The 18,335-nt window shown below is 47.4% G+C and overlaps 1 protein-coding gene across 10 annotated transcripts in view; it reads left to right on the top strand.

Moving 5' to 3' along the window:
• SIN3A (SIN3 transcription regulator family member A) overlaps positions 1-18,335 on the top strand; it is a 290,548-nt gene that overhangs the window by 51,952 nt on the left and 220,261 nt on the right. For all 10 annotated transcript variants that reach the window (XM_033920021.1, XM_033920025.1, XM_033920024.1 and 7 more), the window contains one exon: positions 3,648-3,868. In XM_033920021.1, coding sequence (XP_033775912.1) covers positions 3,659-3,868 — 210 coding nt within the window. In that variant the 5' untranslated portion in view covers positions 3,648-3,658. The remainder of the gene's footprint in view (positions 1-3,647; positions 3,869-18,335) is intronic.

The raw sequence follows: 18,335 nt of genomic DNA, 5'->3' as shown, positions 1-18,335 counted from the left end.
GCCTCTCTCTGTCAGGAAGCTCTGAAAGTTTGGGATTGGGCAATTCGCCACAACACCTTCCTCAAAGCTGACTACATTCAGGGGGCGGACAATGCCTTAGCAGACAACTTGAGTCGTCTTCTGCAGCATCAAGAGTGGACTCTCCATTCCATGTCCCTTCATCACATTTTCTCTCTGCGGGGGACGCCTCAGATAGACCTCTTCGCAGCCCCCCACAACTTCAAGCTGCCTCAGTTCTGCTCCAGGATCTACACTTCTCATCGCCTTGAGGCAGATGCCTTTCTTCTGGACTGGACGAATCTCTTTCTATATGCGTTTCCTCCATTTCCTCTCATTCAAAAGACTCTAGTCAAGCTGAAGTCCGACCATGCCACCATGATTCTGATTGCTCCTCGGTGGCCCAGACAGTCTTGGTACTCTCTTCTACTTCAACTCAGCAGCAGGGAGCCCTTTCTTCTACCAGTGTTTCCATTGCTGCTTACACAGCATCAGGGATCTCTGCTTCATCCCAACCTGCAGTCTCTCCACCTGACAGCTTGGTTCCTCTCAACATAACTCCTCTCCAGTTTTCGCAAGCAGTGGGGGATGTTTTGGAAGCTTTCCGGAAGTCTGCTACTAGACAATACTATACCCAAAAATGGACTAGATTCTCTACTTGGTGTTTTTCTCATCATCGGGAGCCTCAACATTCCTCCTTATCTTCAGTTTTGGACTATCTGTTGCACCTTTCTCATTCTGGCCTCAAGTCTACATCGATATGAGTCCATCTGAGTGCAATTGCTGCTTTCCATCAGCCACTTCAAGGGAAACCTCTCTCTGCTCATCCTGTGGTTTCCAGATTCATGAAAGGACTTTTCCATGTCAATCCTCCTCTCAAACCGCCTCCAGTGGTTTGGGACCTCAATATAGTTCTTTCTCAGCTTATGAAACCTCCATTTGAACCTATTGACAAGGCTCATCTGAAATATCTCACTTGGAAAGTCGTGTTTCTCATTGGTCTCACTTCTGCTCGTCGAGTTAGTGAGCTACAAGCATTGGTTGTGGATCCACCTTTTACAGTGTTCCATCATGACAAGGTGGTTCTTCGCAATCATCCCAAATTCCTTCCTAAAGTTGTCTTGGAATTTCATCTCAATCCATTGTTCTTCCAGTGTTTTTTTCAAAGCCTCATTCTCATCCTGGAGAATCAGCTCTGCATACTCTGGACTGTAAGCGTGCTTTGGCTTTCTACTTGGAACGCACCAAACCACACAGAACTGCTCCTCAACTTTTTGTCTCTTTTGATCCGAACAAGTTGGGACGTCCTATCTCTAAGCGTACCATCTCCAACTGGATGGCGGCTTGTATCTCATTCTGCTATGCCTAGGCTGGATTTCCTCTTCACAGTAAAGTCACAGCAATGGCAGCTTCTGTAGCTTTCCTCAGATCGACACCGATTGAGGAGATTTGTAAAGCTGCCACTTGGTCCTCGGTTCATACCTTCACTTCTCATTATTGTCTGGATACTTTCTCCAGACGGGATGGACAGTTTGGCCAAACAGTATTGCAAAATTTATTCTCCTAATTGCCAACTCTCCCACCATCCCATTCTGGTTAGCTTGGAGGTCACCCACTTGTGAGAATACCTACCTGCTTGTCCTGGGATAAAGCACAGTTACTTACTGTAACAGGTGTTATCCAGGGACAGCAGGTAGCTATTCTTACATCCCATCCACCTCCTCTGGGTTGGCTTCTCTGCTAGCTATCTGAACTGAGGAGACGCGCCCTGCGCTGGGCGGGAAGGCACTCGCGCATGCGCGGTGTGGGCGACTCGAAACTTCGAGTTTCTTCAAGCAAGACTGCTTGTGAGGCGTCCGCATCAGGGCTCCGTTGGATCACGTCACCCACTTGTGAGAATAGCTGCCTGCTGTCCCTGGATAACAACTGTTACGGTAAGTAACTGTGCTTTCTTCAGTGCAGTAGGAATGGTATGCTGTACCTTAGGATACTCTCAATTCTTGCAAGCATAATGCATAAAGATGTCAATCACAGCTTTTGAAACCTCCTCCTCCCAGGAGTGTGCTGCCTCCTTCAGTTTCTATTTGTGCAAGCAAGCATGAAAGGTATCTTCTGATCTGCTTGGTTTATTTCTTTTTTAAAAAAAAATTTGCAATAGATAAGGGAGAAGAGCAGATTTTAAATTTGCAGCTGGCAGGTGTGTCCTACAGGGACCTATTTTAGCCAACCTGCTGAAGATTAGTTTGATTAGTTAAGCTCAGGATCTGTTCTCGTGATGTTTGCTTACCGCTTTGGCTTGGTCAGGAGTTGGAGCACAGGCTGTTTAGCATTCCTTTGGGGTTCTCATGGTGCTGACTGCATTTAGTCTCCCCTTCCTCTCTCTTTTTTCATGAGAGGGCTGGGGGGTTGAGGGTCGGTCCAAACTAGTTCAAACGGCAGTCCGAAGATCCTAGCGGCTGAGTGGAAGCGGAAGGCCTCCTAGAGCAGGTACGCACCATTTCCCCAGCACGTGGTCTGTGAATAAGGCTGTGACAGCATGTGGGAAAAATCAGGAGGGGGGAAGAGGGTCTTCAAAAGCTGTTTTTAACTGTTTCTACAGCTAGGGGCTTGGTCCCCCTTTTCTAAAATCCCTGTTTTTTGAGGTTTCTCTAGCCCAGTAGCCTGTCCTCACTGTGGCCAATCCATGTTACTAGTACCTGGCAAAACCCCTAAAAGTAGCAATATTCCATGCTACCGATCCAGGGCAAGCAGTGGCTTTCCCCTTGTCTTTCTCAATAACAGACTATGTACTTTTCTTTCAGGAAATTGTCCAAACCTTTCTTAAAACAAGCTTCATTGCTTTTATAATTGTCGGTAAAGGTGAAGTTGATTGTGCCAATATAATGTGAAAGTTCTGTAGTATGTACAAACAATTTTGTTGGTGGTAAAAAAAACATCCAAAAAGAGTTGTACAATACACTAGTCAAGGCAACAAAAAACCATTAAGCAACAGTGGTAACAGAATGAATTCACCATCTTAATTTTTATACACACAAAGTGCTTCCAACCCCATCCCTCCTGTACCCTACAGACCCCAAACACCACATCAGGGACCTTGGCTCTTATGGTCCCTGGAAAATAATAACCCGTAACCCTCTCCCCCATTCCAAGCCATATAATGAAAACAATATAGGTATGTATGGACAATCCAAGGCACATACCCAACTGAGAACGCCAACAAAAGAAGTAGTTTACAATTGGAGTTCACCAGTATTAGAGAAAACAAATATGATTAGCAGCAGTTGTGTATTTGGCAAAAATCCTTCCCCCTCCCCAACAGAGAACAGCCAAATTCACCCCCATATTCGAAAGTTCTGTAATAAAGGGATATTTTATTTTAACAAATGAGCTGCATATTTGGGCTTGCAATGTGCTGAGAATCTGGAATGATCTGGTTTGTAGAGAGAGAATGCTAACTATGTGACACCAAAAGCCATTATTGAAGGCATATAGCATTTTAGCATTTGGAAATTAACATTGGTGTTTAAAAATTTGTCTGAAATGTCCTCATGAAAGCAGCTTGTTTCTCATCACAGTTTGTTTAGTGTTTCTCTTTCTTTGGCATTCATTTAAACTATAAGCTAACCAAGTTGTTGGGCTTATTTCCCTAGGTTTGTAGCACATGCTTGAGTATGAGTTCAAGATGAAGCGGCGACTGGATGAGCAGGAGTCGCCTGTGTATCCGGCACAGCAGCGCCGTATTGCCAGCAGCACTGATACCTTTCAGCATCAGCACCGTGTGCTTGCACCGGCACCTCCTGTTTATGAAGCTGTTTCAGAGGGCATGCAACCTGCCACAGGAATTCAGTACTCAGTAACTCCTAGCTACCAGGTATGTTTATTCACTGGAGTGCCGAGATTGCTCTTTTCAATATTGTTGGATATTCTAATAAAAACCAGTATTGAAGTTTTCCCCTTGTGATTTAAGAATTACACAATATCTTCCAAAGCGTTTAGTATAACAATTTGTTCAATAGCTGCCATTTGCTCATATATGCAATGGCCATTTGCATTTAACAATGAGAAAATGATATGCTAAATATTCCAAAGGCAAAAAAAGAGACCCTCAGAAACTCTTACTTGCCTTTAAAGTAACCAGTGATATTAAGTTACTATATCAAGTGGTTACTATGTTTTTCATTTACTGGTGCCCCCTAGTAATACCCTGTTTCCCCGAAAATAAGTCCTATCCTGATAATAAGCCCTAGCATGATTATTAAAGATGCTCCTAATATAAGCCCTACCCCAAAATTAAGCCCTAGTTAAGATCATCCCCCCCACCCCAAATGTCCCCGACTCCATCCCTGATACTAGTGTTGCCCGATTCACTGAAAAAATTGGACTCGTCAATTCAGCAATCCCCACCTCGGCGAGACCTGAAATACCTCCGCTCTGAGTCCTCCAAAAACAGCTGCCGTTACTGCTGTTTTTGGAGGCTTCGGAGTGGAGGTATGTCAGTCTCACAGTGGGAGGGCCAGTGAGGTTCTGCTGCACAAAGGGATGGGTGACAGGAGAGGAAAGAGGCTGCACATGGGGGGGGGGGGAGAGAAAGGAAAGAGAAAGAATTGGGGTGGAGGAGAGGAAGGGAGAGATGATTGTTGTACATGAAAAAAAATAAGACATCCCCGGAAAATAATCCCTAATGTGTTTTTATCCCAGGACAAGCAGGCAGGTATTCTCACAAGTGGGTGACGTGATCCAACGGAGCCCCGATGCGGACGCCTCACAAGCAGTCTTGCTTGAAGAAACTTGAAGTTTCGAGTTGCCTGCACCGCGCATGCGCGAGTTCCTTCCCGCCCAGCGCAGGGCGCGTCTCCTCAGTTCTTACTTTTCCTTGGAGCTGAGAAGTCCATCTTCAACTCTGCGTGAAGTTTCTTCACTTGTGCCTTCTTAAGTCCGCGGTTTTGGGTTAACTTTCTCACAATCACTGATTTGTGTCGTGTTTTGTTATTTTTCAAAAAAAAAAAAATAATAATAATTTCTTCCATCCGTTCGACTGGGCAGGCCACGTGACCGCAGCCCCACAGCTTCGATCTTGCGGTGGAGCTCTTCCAGCCTATGTCCCGGCCTGCTACCAGTTTTAAAAAATGTTCCAAGTTTCAGCGCGCGATTTCACTGACGGACCCTCATCGACGCTGTCTTTGGTGTCTCGGGCCTCAACAATTCCCGAAATCGTGCCGGCCTTGCTCAACACTTACAGCCCATGCTTTCAAGCGTCGTTGCCTCTTGTGGGAGCAACTTTACAGCATGGAGTCTTCGACGGAGCTTTCGTCATCGAAGGGTGCTTCACCTTCGACCTCATCTGAAGCTCTACAGCCTTCCACATCTGCTGCTCTGAGCCTCATCAAACCTGCTTCGTTTGTACCGGCTCAGCCTTCGATGCCGGCTGCGGTGCCTTCCTCTGTCTCTTCAGGTCAGATAGCACAGCAGCCCATTCCCCCGGTAGTGCTCAAAGTGCCCAAGACTTCTAAGTCCAAGCACTCCCACACTTCCTCAAGGGAGCACGAAGCCCATGCAGGTGGTCCCGTTGGTGACACGGATCCATCCTTGCCGGCTTCGTTCCAGACCTTACTTGAGAAGCAATTCATTCAGCTCTTTACCACCATGGGGCCGAAGCTTCTCTCTCAACTCCAACCTGGGCATGCGGAGGTCTCCCGCGAGGTTGAGCTGCCTCCTGTGCCTCAGCCGTACACACACTCTCTACAGGGAGCAGAGTCTCTGCGAGTGTCTGGTCTGGCATCGATGCATGCATCGCAAGGAGCAGAGTCTTTGCCCATGCCTCCATTGGAACCGATCCACTCGATGCAAGGGCTCGAGTCTTTGCGAGTGCCTCGTGGTGCTTCCAGCCATCCACCTCTGCTTCGATCCACCGCTTCCAGCCCCATCCATTCTCTGGGGGCCTCAGCGAAGACACACTCGCCTCGTCTGTCGAGGCCTGCTTCCAGACATAGCTCGCATCATCGATCGAGACATTCTTCGAGGCATACTTCCAGGCATGCCTCGCCTCATCGGAAGCAGCCTTTTATTCAGTATTCACCACCAGCTACTTCACCTCCTCCACTGCCGGAGCTCAAGGACACAATGGGATCTTTTTCCCCATCTAGATCCCCGTCCTCATTGGATCCAGAAGCCTCGACATCCTCGAGTCCCTCTCGAGGCCCTGCTTTGGCTGACCAGCTGTCTTTCTCTTCCTTTCTCCGTCAGATGGCGGCTGATTTGGACATTCAACTGGACACTGGGTCCAAATTTTCGAAGGAGTATCTCGAGACAATGCATCTCCCTCAACCTCCTGCTGTATCCCTCAAGCTTCCTCTTCATAAGCTCCTATATCAGAACTTTGTCCGCTGTCTGGAGACCCCCTATTCCATCCCCGCTGTTCTGGGAAAGTTGGATGCCAGATACCGCACGGTTCATCATAAGAGGTTTGACGGTGCCCAGCTATCCCATCAATCCCTTTTGGTGGAGTCTTCATTGAAGTGGCTCACCCCTCCCAGGTATATGCCATTGTTCCACCTGGCAGGGAGGACAAGACGATGGACAGGTTTGGCAGGCGCATTTACCAGAACTCTATGATGACATCCAGAGTTCTCAATTATAATTTTCATTTTATTACTTATTTTGAATTTTTCCTGTCTGTCCTTCCCAAGTTCATGCCCTACTTGGATTCTCGAGCACATTTTGAATGCCAGGAAGTCCTGGCTTCTTTGTCCCAACTCCGGTTACAACTGATGCAGTCTTCATACGATGCCTTTGAGTTGTCTGCTCGGGCTACTGCTTGCTCGGTGGCCATGCAACGCCTGGCGTGGCTCCGGACTATCGACATGGACCCCAATCTGCAAGACAGGCTGGCTAATGTCCCGTACGCTGGTACTGACCTCTTCGATGAGTCCATTGAGGCGGCAACCTAAAAGCTTTCGGACCACGAGAAGTCTTTCCAATCTATCCTCCGTCCGAAGCCCAAGCCAGCTCCTCCTCGTCCTTAACGTCCGCCTTTGATTTACCAGCGGCGTTTTCCACCTAAACAGGCTCCTGCCATCTGTCTGCCTGTTAAGAGGCAGCATCCACAGAAACAGCCTCAGAAGCCTCAGCCGTCTGCTGTCCCCAAGGGTCCTCAGCCTTTTTGACTGTCTCTCTCAAAGCATAACGTCAGTTGTTCTGCCTTTCCCCGTTTTTCCCCCTATCGGAGGTCATATCCATCATTTTTACCACCGATGGACGACTATCACCTCCGACCACTGGGTCCTTTCCATCGTAAGGGAGGGATACTTTCTTCAGTTCCATCAAGTTCCTCCAGAGCATCCTCCAAGAGAGTATCCTTCCTCCTCTGCCCAGACCGCCCTTCTTCTTCAGGAAGCTCAAGCTTTGCTGCAGCTCCGGGCTGTCGAGCCGGTTCCTTTGGCTCAACAGAACAAGGGTTTTTATTCCCGGTACTTCCTTGTTCCGAAGAAGACAGGCGATCTGTGTCCTATTTTGGATCTCGGAGTGCTCAACAAATTTCTGATCAAAGAGAAGTTTTTCATGCTGACCCTGGCATCTCTGTATCCCCTCATCAAGCAGAACGACTGGTTATGCTCTCTGGATCTCAAGGAGGCCTACACACACATTCCCATTCATCCGGCCTCCCGTCAATACCTCAAAGATTTCAGGTGGGACATCTTCATCTTCCCTTTCGGTCCCTTTTGGCCTGGCATCGTCACCCAGAGTCTTCAACAAGTGTCTGGTTGTGGTGGCAGCAGCGCTCAGGAACCATGGTCTCAGGTATTTCCCTACCTGGACGACTGGCTCATCAAGGATTCCACATCTCAGGGAGTCGTCCTGGTGACTCAGCGCACTATCTGTTTCCTGCAGAGTCTGGGGTTCGAGATCAACTTTCCAAAATCTCATCTACAGCCTCCCCAGACTTCCCTTCATCGGAGCTGTTCTGGATACTCTCCAACTCAGAGCATTCTTCCCTCCACAACGTCTGGAAGCTCTTCTCCTTCTTTGTCATTCAGTGTCCTCTCGCCCGTCCATCTCTGCGAGACACATGATTGTTCTTCTGGGCCACATGGCCTCGACAGTACACATGACTCCTTTTGCCAGACTTCACCTCAGAATTCCTCAGTGGACACTGGCATTTCAATGGACGCAGATTTCCGACCCTCTGACTCGACACATCCAGGTCACTCCTGCTCTGACAGTCTCTTCGCTGGTGGATGCTCTCTTCCAATCTATCCAGAGGCTTACTTTTTCACACGCCCCCCCATCAGAAGGTGCTCACGACCGACTCTTCGACTTATGCTTGGGAGGCTCATCTGGGTGGTCTCCGTATTCAAGGCTATTGGACCAGTACGGATCGACAGTGTCACATCAATCTCCTGGAGCTCGGGGCGATCTTCAATGCTCTCCATGCTTTTCAACATCTGCTTCGGACCGTGTAGTCCTTATTCGCACGGACAACCAAGTTGCCATGTATTATGTCAACAAACAGGGAGGCACGGGATCGGCCTCTCTCTGTCAGGAAGCTCTGAAAGTTTGGGATTGGGCAATTCGCCACAACACCTTCCTCAAAGCTGTCTACATCAGGCGGCGGACAATGCCTTAGCAGACAACTTAAGTTGTCTTCTACAACCACACGAATGGACTCTCCATTCCACGCCCCTTCATCACATCTTCTCTTTTGGGGGATGCCTCAGATAGATCTCCCCCCACAACTTCAAGCTGCCTCAGTTCGGCTCCAGGATCTACTCTCCTCATCGCCTCGAGGCAGATGCTTTTCTTCTGGACTGGACGAATCTCTTTATGCGTTTCCTCCGTTTCCTCTCATTCACAAGACGCTGGTCAAGCTGAAGACCGACCATACCACCATGATTCTGGTTGCTCCTCGGTGGCCCAGGCAACCCTGGTACTCCCTTCTACTTCAACTCAGCAGCAGGGAGCCATACCTTCTAACAGTTTTTCTATCTCTGCTTACGCAGCATCAGGGATCTCTACTTCATCCCAACCTGCAGTCTCTACACCTGACAGCTTGGTTCTTCTCAACGTAGCTCCTCTACAGTTTTCCCAATCTGTGAGGGATGTTTTGGAAGCTTCCCGGAAGCCTACTACTAGACAATGCTATCACCAAAAATGGACTAGATTTTCTACTTGGTGTTTTTCACATCATAAGGAGCCTCATCGTTAAGAACATATGTAGTTGCCTCTGCTGGGTCAGACCAGAGGTCCATCCCGCCCAGCGGTCTGCTCTCGCGGTGGCCCCTCAGGTCTATCACCTGTGCAGTGGTCCCTGACTATTCCTATAACCTACCTCAACTCCTATCTGTACCCCTCAATCCCCTTATCCTCTAGGAACCTATCCAAACCTTCTTTGAAGCCCTCTAACGTGCTCTGGCCTATCATGGCCTCCGGAAGCGCGTTCCATGTGTCCACCACCCTCTGGGTAAAAAAGAACTTCCTAGCGTTTGTTTTAAACCTGCTCCCTTTTAATTTCTCTGAGTGCCCCCTTGTACTTGTGGTTCCCCACAGTGTGAAGAATCTGTCTCTGTCTACCTTTTCTATGCCCTTTAGAATTTTGAAGGTTTCTATCATGTCTCCTCTAAGTCTCCGCTTTTCCAGGGAGAATAGCCCCAGCTTTTTCAACCTGTCAGCATATGAGAAGTTTTCCATACCTGGACTCCCTCAAGTACTGCCATGTCCTTCTTGAGGTACGGCGACCAGTACTGGACACAGTACTCCAGTTGCGGGCACACAATTGCCCGATACAGTGGCATGATGACTTCCTTCGTCCTGGCCGTGATACCCTTCTTAATGATACCCAACATTTTGTTTGCTTTCCTTGAGGCCATCGCGCATTCTGCCGACACCTTCAATGTTGTGTCTACCATCACCCCCAGGTCTCTTTCAAGGTTACTTACCCCTAGCAGTGATCCCCCCATTTTGTAGCTGAACATCGGGTTCTTTTTCCCTACATGCATGACCTTGCATTTCTCTCTGTTAAAGCTCATTTGCCACGTTTTTGCCCACTCTTCCAGTATCGTTAGGTCCCTTTGCAGGTCCTTGCAGTCTTCCACGGTTCTAACCCTGCTGCAGAGTTTGGTGTCATCCGCAAATTTTATAACCTCACATTTTGTTCCCGCCTCCAGGTCGTTAATAAATATATTGAACAGGAGCGGTCACAGCACCGACCCCTGTGGCACTCCGCTCGTTACCCAAAGCCAGTCTGAGTAATGGCCCTTTACTCCAACCCTCTGTTTCCTGCCTGCCAGCCAGTTTTGATCCATCGGTGGACATCCCCTTGCACCCCGTGTTCCACAGCTTCTTAAGCAGCCGTTCGTTGGGTACCTTGTCGAAGGCTTTTTGGAAGTCAAGGTAAATGATGTCTATGGATTCCACTTTATCCATCTGGCTGTTTATTCCCTCAAAGAAGTACAGTAAGTTTGTGTGGCACGACCTTCCCTTGCAGAAGCTGTGCTGGCTCGCCTTCAGCTGTCCATTGTTTTCTATGTGTTCACAAATGCAGTTCTTAACGAATGCTTCCATCATCTTTCCTGGAACCGAGGTCAGGCTCACCAGCCTGTAGTTTCCTGGGTCACCCCTTGAACCCTTCTTAAAGATGGGCGTGACATTTGCTATTTTCCAGTCCTCCGGTATCTCCCCAGTTTTTAAGGATAGGTTACATATTTGGCGAAGTGGTTCCGCTATTTCGTTCCTTAGCTCTTTGAGTACCCTTGGGTGGATGCCGTCCGGACCCGGTGATTTGTCGCTCTTTAGTCTTGTCTATCTGTCGGAGGACATCCTCTTGTCTAACCTCTAGCTGGACCAGCTTATCAACCTGATCCCCATTTATGATCTCCTCAGGTTCTGGAATATTGGATGTGTCCTCTCTCGTGAAGACCAACGAGAAGAACTTTACTATTCTCTGAGTGAAAAATTTTCTCCTATTGGTTTTAAAAGTATTTCCCTGTAACTTCGAGTGTCCCCTAGTCTTTGTAATTTTTGACAGGTTTACAATCTGGTGCTCAGACATTTTCCATATCTATCCAGGTGGGCTCACAATCTATCTAATGTACCTGGGGCAGTAGAGGATTGAGTGATTTGCTCAGGGTCACAAGGAACAGCATGGAGTTTGAAACCACAATCTTGGGGTGCTGAGGTTATAGCTCTAACCACTAGAACACTCCTTCCCTAGTAGTAGTAAACCAGTGTCTCTGCTACTATGGATAAGTTGTCATCTTTGTCTCCATCTGCTGGCTAGTTTGGGTTTTTTTTTGTTTTTTTACTACATCACCAGACTTACTTATTAAAGAGGGCCCATCTCCCTTCTGTTTCTGAAGGTGCCTCTCTTCCCCTGCAAGGAAATCCATCCTTTGAGGAGGGGAATGTGATTTGATATACCGCTTTGACAGGGCGTATTAGGTGCATTAATCGGTTTACAATCAGGTACTTGAGCATTTTCTTATCTGTCCCATTGGGCTCACAGTCTGCCTAATGTACTTGGAACAGTGGAGGATTAAGTGATTTGTCCAGGGTCACAAGGAAAAGTGTGGGGTTGTACCCATAAACTCAGGGTGCTGAGGCCAAAGCTCTAACCACTACGCCACACTTTCCTTGAGCGCAAGAAAGAATTACTGACTATATTACTAAGGCCCTGAAGGTTCTTAATGTTTCTTCTCCAGGTGTGCAGGTTCCATCTTCCTCTAAACTGAAGATGACTAGCATCAAGAAGCCATCTAAAGTATTCTTGATTCCCTAGCAACAGCAGCAGATGAATCCAGAGACCAATGGGATAGCCCACATCTACCAGCAGGCGGAGATAGAGAAACTGATTAACAGGTGGTCCTATTGGCTGGCACTCCTCCTGTTTATCCAGTATTCTCTATCTCCCAGCAGGAAAAGGTCGCTATTCAACTAGCTCCTGAATTCTGGCTATGACTGGAACTTTATTTTCTCCTGTTGAGGTTTCTCTTCAGTGAGACTACCATTCTGTTTCTCCTGTTGAGGTTTCTCTTCAGTGAGCTGGCAATGCTATTTCTCCTGTTGAGATTTTCTCTTCAGTGAGAAAGGGGTGTCCGGCTGAACGGTGCCGGCTTTAGGGGTTACACCTGGGCCCCCCCAAGGTCCCTGCCTCATCCTCCCTCCAGTGATAGAGGGTCTGACCGGGTCTCAATTTTTTTCTTCTTATTCTTGTACAATCCCATTCTCTTCCTAGACTAGTGGGTTATTTTCTCATACCCACCAGAGCTTGTAGGAAGCCTAATTTGCACAGAGTCTTGAGCCCCCACTCATCTTACCTCAGGACTTCCCCCGGGAATCTATTCTTTCCTACAAGTCAGACTGTAGAAGCTTGCCTTCTCTGCTCGTGTTTATTTTCTTTAAATTCAGTCTTTTTGTTCGCAAATTCCACCCTTGTGCCGCAGAGGTTCCCTGCGGGGACAGCTCTGGCTGTGGGATATTACAGACTGGGGAAAGTCTGTTTCCAGGGGGTTAGCTGCCTGGAAGTACACCCTCTAGACAGCCTGCACTTTTGGATCGGGCTCAGCGACCATTCCCTTGGGAGCTGGCTCATTCCAGGTTCGTCCTCTAGTGGGTTTGAGCGCAGGCTGCGTGGCTGTGTGTAGGTTTGGCTGCGATCAGTGCCAACTGTGCCCCTCCGCCAGGTCGTGCACATGGTATGGTCCAGTGGCGGATGTCCCTGGCCACAGGACTCGGGCCAGTGGAACAGTCAGAAGACCAGCTGTCCAGTTTGCAAGGCTTGTTGAGGCAGATGATCTTCCTGTAAACTGATTCAGCTTCTTTCTGCAGTCTTCCAGTGAGTACAGAGCTGTGTAGGGAGCCAGTGTGAGTCTAGGTATGTGGTGGTGGTCATATCTGATTAGTGAGTAGATCGGTTTGAGAGCTGTTTTTTGTACTGTCTGCAGTTGTTTTGTCATGCTTGTGGGGCATGGCAGATTGAGGTTGTTGCTGTAGTCCAAAAGTCCCAGGATTAGGCATTGAACTATGAGATGGTATTGCTCCCTGTCTCAGATTGCGCATGACTACAAAGGCTTTCTGGATAGTCTTGTTGATTTGAAGTTGCATGGTGCAGCATCTGTCTATCATTACCCCAAGGAGCTTTAGGGCGGACTGTTCTCTTCTAGTAGTAGAAATTTTGTTTTATTTGTGTTCAGCTTTAGTTATATTTTGTGCATATTGTTGACGAGCACTCTTTTCTCACTATTAATAGGAGGCCCCAGTGAATGGGAAAAAAGTAACCACCTGATACTACCACTATTAATTATTTCTGTAGTGCTACCAGATGCACGCAGCACTGCACAGAGTCACAAAGAGTAAGAAAACAGTCCCTGCTTGAAAGAGCTTACAATCTAAACAGGCAAGACAGACAAACAGTGAAATGAACGAGCGGTATAACAAGATTAATAAACCATAATAAACCATCATGGATACAGTTAAGGGGAATGGTTAATCAACGGACTGGTTTGATATATGGAGGAGTAGGAGTAGGGTTAAAAATTGAAAGCTATATCAAAAAAGTGGGTTTTCAGTCTGCTTTTAGGGAAGGGAAGGGGTTTGATGGACAAACTCGGGTAATAGGAGGCAGCTAGATGAATTGAACAAAATTTGAAATTGGCAGTGGAGGAGACAGATACTAAGAGTGACTTATCTGAGGAATGGAGTTCTCAGAGAGGTGTATAAGGAGAGAGGAGAGAGATTGAGGGGCAGCAGAATGAACACACTTATAGTAGAGAATGACACGGTGACAAAATTCATCACCGTTCCCGTCCCCGCAGATAACCGCGGGAAATAATCCCATGTCATTTTCTAGTGTCTATTTCAACCTCGGTCCTTCTACACCAGCATTCTTCAAAGCAAAGCTTGCTGGTCAGTGGTTGTGCCCAATTATTCTCTGATTCTTCCCTCTCTCCTTAAAGAATGACATGAAGATGGTTTCCCGCGGTTATCCGCGGGGACGGGAACGGTGATGAATTTTGTCACCGTGTCATTCTCTAATTTATAGGTCAGCAATAAGATCTTGAACTGTATGTTATGGTAGATAGGGAGCCAGTGAAGTAACTTAAGGAGAGGGATGACATGAGTGTAGCGAGGTTGGTAGAAGATGAGTCGCATAGCAGAGTTTTGCACAGATTGCAAGGGGGGAGAGGCGACACTGAGGGATACCAGTTAGGAGTAGATTGCATTAATCTAAGCGTGAGTTTACGAGAGCTTGAACAAGGGTCTGGGTAGTGTGCTCAGAGAGGAAGGGGCAAATTTTGGTGATATTAAAGAGATAGAAGCGACAGGTTTTAGCAGCTTGTTGGATATATGTAGGTCAGAATTAATGACCACTCCAGAGGAGACTGGAACAATGACAGTATTATTTACAGAGATGGAGAAAGGAGGAGAAGGAGCAGAGGGTTTAGGAGGAAAGAGGAGCAGTTCAGTCTTGGACATATTTAGGGCTCCTTTTACGAAGCCGTGTTAGCGGTTTAACGCATGTAATAGTGCGCACTAGCCGCTACCATCTTCTCTTGAGCAGGCGGTAATTTTTCGGCTAGCGCGGAGGTTAGCACATGATAAAAAGTCATGTGCGCTGAAGCCGCTAATGCGGCTTCGTAAAAGGAGCCCGTAGTAGTGACTTATCAATTGCTTAGTGTGTGAGTAGATTTGAAGGACCTTCTCTTTTACTATTTAGAATATTTAACATAAATCTACATTGTTAAACTAGTATGGTCATTGCATAGATGAACTCATGTTAGCTATTTGAAGAAATTGTTACACTGGACGTTTTGGTACATATTTTAAAACAAAGCCATAATACCTTTGTTTCCTGATTCTCCCTTTTGAGAAAAGGCATTTTTACTGTATATTAGAAATAATCTCTTAGTAAACTGAAATGGAATAGCAACGTTTGAATGAACTAAAATGTATTATTTTTGGTTTTGTACCTTAGAAGTTCTTTGATTTTTGAATGCATTGGTGTTTGCTTTTCCTCTTACATATTTTGTTCATCAATGTTAAGCAGGCTTTAAAACAAGGAATATGGAGGTTTTGATTGCTTACTGGTCTCTGAGGTTAATATTCAAAAGCACTTAGCAGCTACCAGCAGCCTTGGCTGCATGCTTGCATTTATTTATTGATTGATTACATTAGGTAATCAGCCAGCGGCGGTCAGCTTTAAGGGCTAGATTCACTAACTCCCGATTCCGTGTTCAATCTGTGCCCGATTGCATGCAGGCTGACAAATTCACAAAAGGCCTGCATGCAAATGGGGACTAATTAAACCCCCCCTCCCTCCCCCCATTAAGTTCCTGCAGTGATCTGTAAATTTCCAGTTTTAGGCCAGCATAGATAAAAATAAAGAAAAGCTGTTTCAAACATAATAAACAAAACCCAATTGAAGAAAAATTAACCCCCCCTCCCCCTCCCGGCTTCCCTCACCCAAAAAAATACCCTTCGAACTGCAGGATGGAGGCCAACTCCCTCCTGCCACCCCCCAGATGCCCCCTCCTGCTCTAATGCCTCCTGCGACAAGTCTTAGGCCTTAGGCCCTGCCTTGGTTCCTCATGTGAGGCACAAGGCAGGGCCTAAGGCCCTGATTGGCTGAGGCGTCTCAGGTTCCTCCCTTGGGAGGGGCCTGAGATGCCTCAGCCAATCAGGACCTTAGGCTGCTCCCCATGCACCAGATGATTCACCGGGGCGGGGCCTAAGGCCGTCATTGCCGCGCAGGAGGTGGCCGGAGGAGCAGGAGGGGAACCCTGCTCCCAACCAAGAGATACCAGGGAGGGGGTGTGGGCTAGGCCTAGGTGCAAAGGCAGGAGGGAGTGGGCATTCCGACGGCAGGAGGGAGTGAACATCCCTCCTACCATATGTATAGGTACCGAGGGTGGGCCAGGAAGACAGCGGTGGCTGGAAGAGGGTGTTTAGCATACAGGCAGGGATGTTCGACCGGCTGCGAGAGGAGGAGCCGATGTCAGGATGGACTGGGCATCCCTCCTGTCATTTGTGGGTTGCGGGGGGTGCATTTGTCGGAGGGTGGGGGTGGTCAGTGGTTTGTTTGTTTGGTTTTTTTTGGACAGGTCTATGCCTGTCTCTTATTAATTTTTATTTTTTTATGGGGCAGATATTTTGCGTGTGTAACACACACAAAATATCTGTGCCGAGGGAAAAAATTAATAAAAATACAGACAGACCTGTCAAAAAAACGTCAGACCTGTCGGTAACACAGTTACCAACTAACAAACACACGGATCATAATCCAAATTATCCAACCCACAAAAATATCATCAATCAAAAAAGAAAAAAGGGGGTATGAAGGATAATTAATACAAAAAATTATTTTAATTTTTATATAGTACCTAACTTCCTATTTATAAAAACTATTATTATTAATAACCCACATATGAGAACTTATTCTGAGCACACACTTTTACCTCAGTATAAATAGATTAAATGTTTTAATTTAAATTTAAGAGGCTGGAGTATCATAAAGCATGCATAATTCTCAGTAAAGAGACCTCTTATAACTTAGATGTTATTTCAAGTCTTCATCCTGAATGCATATGATGTAATCATTTACTTCAAACCTCCTTCCTATCTCAAAAAGATTTTATTTATTTATTTGTTTATTTATTTAAATTAATAAATTTATTTCCCTAGCAACAGCAGCAGATGAATCCAGAGGGATAGCTCACATCTACCAGCAGGCGGAGATAGAGAAACTGATTACCAGGTGGTCCTATTGGCTGGCACTCCTCCTGTCTCATCAGTATTCTCTATCTCCCAGCAGGACAAGGTCGCTATTCACCTAGCTCCTGGATTCTGGCTGTGGCTGGAAACTTATTTTCTCCTGTTGAGATTTTCTCTTCAGTGAGCTTACGATTCTATCCCTCCTGTTGAGATTTTCTCTTCAGTGAGCTTACAATTATTATTTATTTCTCCTGTTGAGATTTTTCTCTTCAGTGAGACAGGGGTGTCCGGCTGAACGGTGCCGGCTTTAGGGGTTACACCTGGGCCCCCCCAGGTCCCTGCCTCACCCTCCCTCCTATGATAGAGGGTCTATTTAGGTCTCTATTTTTTCTTCTTTCCCTGAAAAAAAAAAAAAAAGAGAGAGACTGCATCTGCTTTCCCTGATTGGGTACTCTCAGTGGTGCTCAACTTGTTCCTGCCGGCGTCTAACAGCCCTGTGAGCCGGGTTGTGAGTATGCCTTGTTTGCCTTGCAGTTGCAAGTTCTATTTTCTGGTGGTTAGTGTTGTGTTCGGTTCTTCGGGGGACATGGTGGCTGTGCGGTCGAGTGGTTTGCCTGATGTTTACTTTGTGTCTCATCGGCTAAGTTTTGGTGAGCGGTACATATTTTACAGTTAGTGGAGGCTCAGTTTCTTTTTTGCATATGTTTGCGTGAAGAGAGCCCCTGCATTATAGTTTGGGCTCGATTATGAGGAGCCGCTGCTTTCCCGCGCGCTGGAGACGCATGGTGTTTTACTGTGGGGGCAGGGGTGAGTACTTGCATTTACAGCGGGTTTTGCTGAGGCTGCCCTTCGCTCGGCTTGTACCGCGGCTGTGGTCGGACGCTACTGGGTGTACGCTGTTTATGGAGCCCGTGCCTTTCCGCGGGCTGGTGGATCGCACTGGTGCTCCGACGCTGACAGACGCGCTGCGGCGTTTTTGTGGTCTGTTTCAGCGGCTTCCTTCTCTCTGCGCCTTCCGGTCTCCCTGTTTTTCCCTCCCAGTTGCATAGAGCCGGCGAAACAGGCTCAGGCTTGTTCTCTTGCTCGGCTGAGCACGTCACAGTGTGGCTTGAGTTTCCTGCTTGCCGCGGCTGTGTTTGCTTCCCCGGCTGAGAGCCGCGGTCTTTCAGTGAACAATGGTCTAAAAAAAAAAAAAGCGCTCCTGCACTGGGGGAGAGGGGGGGGGGGCGTTCAGCGGTTTCCCTAGTAGGTGGCTTCTATGGGCTCTTCCGTGGCTTCTAGGCCTCTTGGTCAAATGCGAAGGAAGTTGCTTGCAGTTTTCTCCTGCTTTCATGAGATATTGGGGCCCGGTGTGTGGAGGTCTCCCGAGTTCATTAATTTGCCGCGCTGGCGTTATCTCCTGTGGGTTCGCTGCAGGCCCATTAGAGTGCGGTTTGGCTCTGTTCTTCACCACCCAGTTTCGGCTTCCCTCCATCCTGGGTTGGTAGAAGCCGTGTACAACTTGGTACAACTTGAGCCAGTCGCAGGAGAGTTCCCAGTTTGTTTGTTTTTTTCTTTTGGGGATCTCTTCATCTCTCTCGAGGTCTCACCTGGGTGACACCATGTACGTTTGGCAGTTCCTTATTATTGGTGCCATT

The sequence above is a fragment of the Geotrypetes seraphini genome, chromosome 14, assembly GCF_902459505.1.
Source record: "Geotrypetes seraphini chromosome 14, aGeoSer1.1, whole genome shotgun sequence".
In the NCBI taxonomy this organism is placed as follows: domain Eukaryota; kingdom Metazoa; phylum Chordata; class Amphibia; order Gymnophiona; family Dermophiidae; genus Geotrypetes; species Geotrypetes seraphini.
Note: the sequence above shows the minus strand (reverse complement) of the source record. Positions and strands in the feature narration are given on the sequence as shown.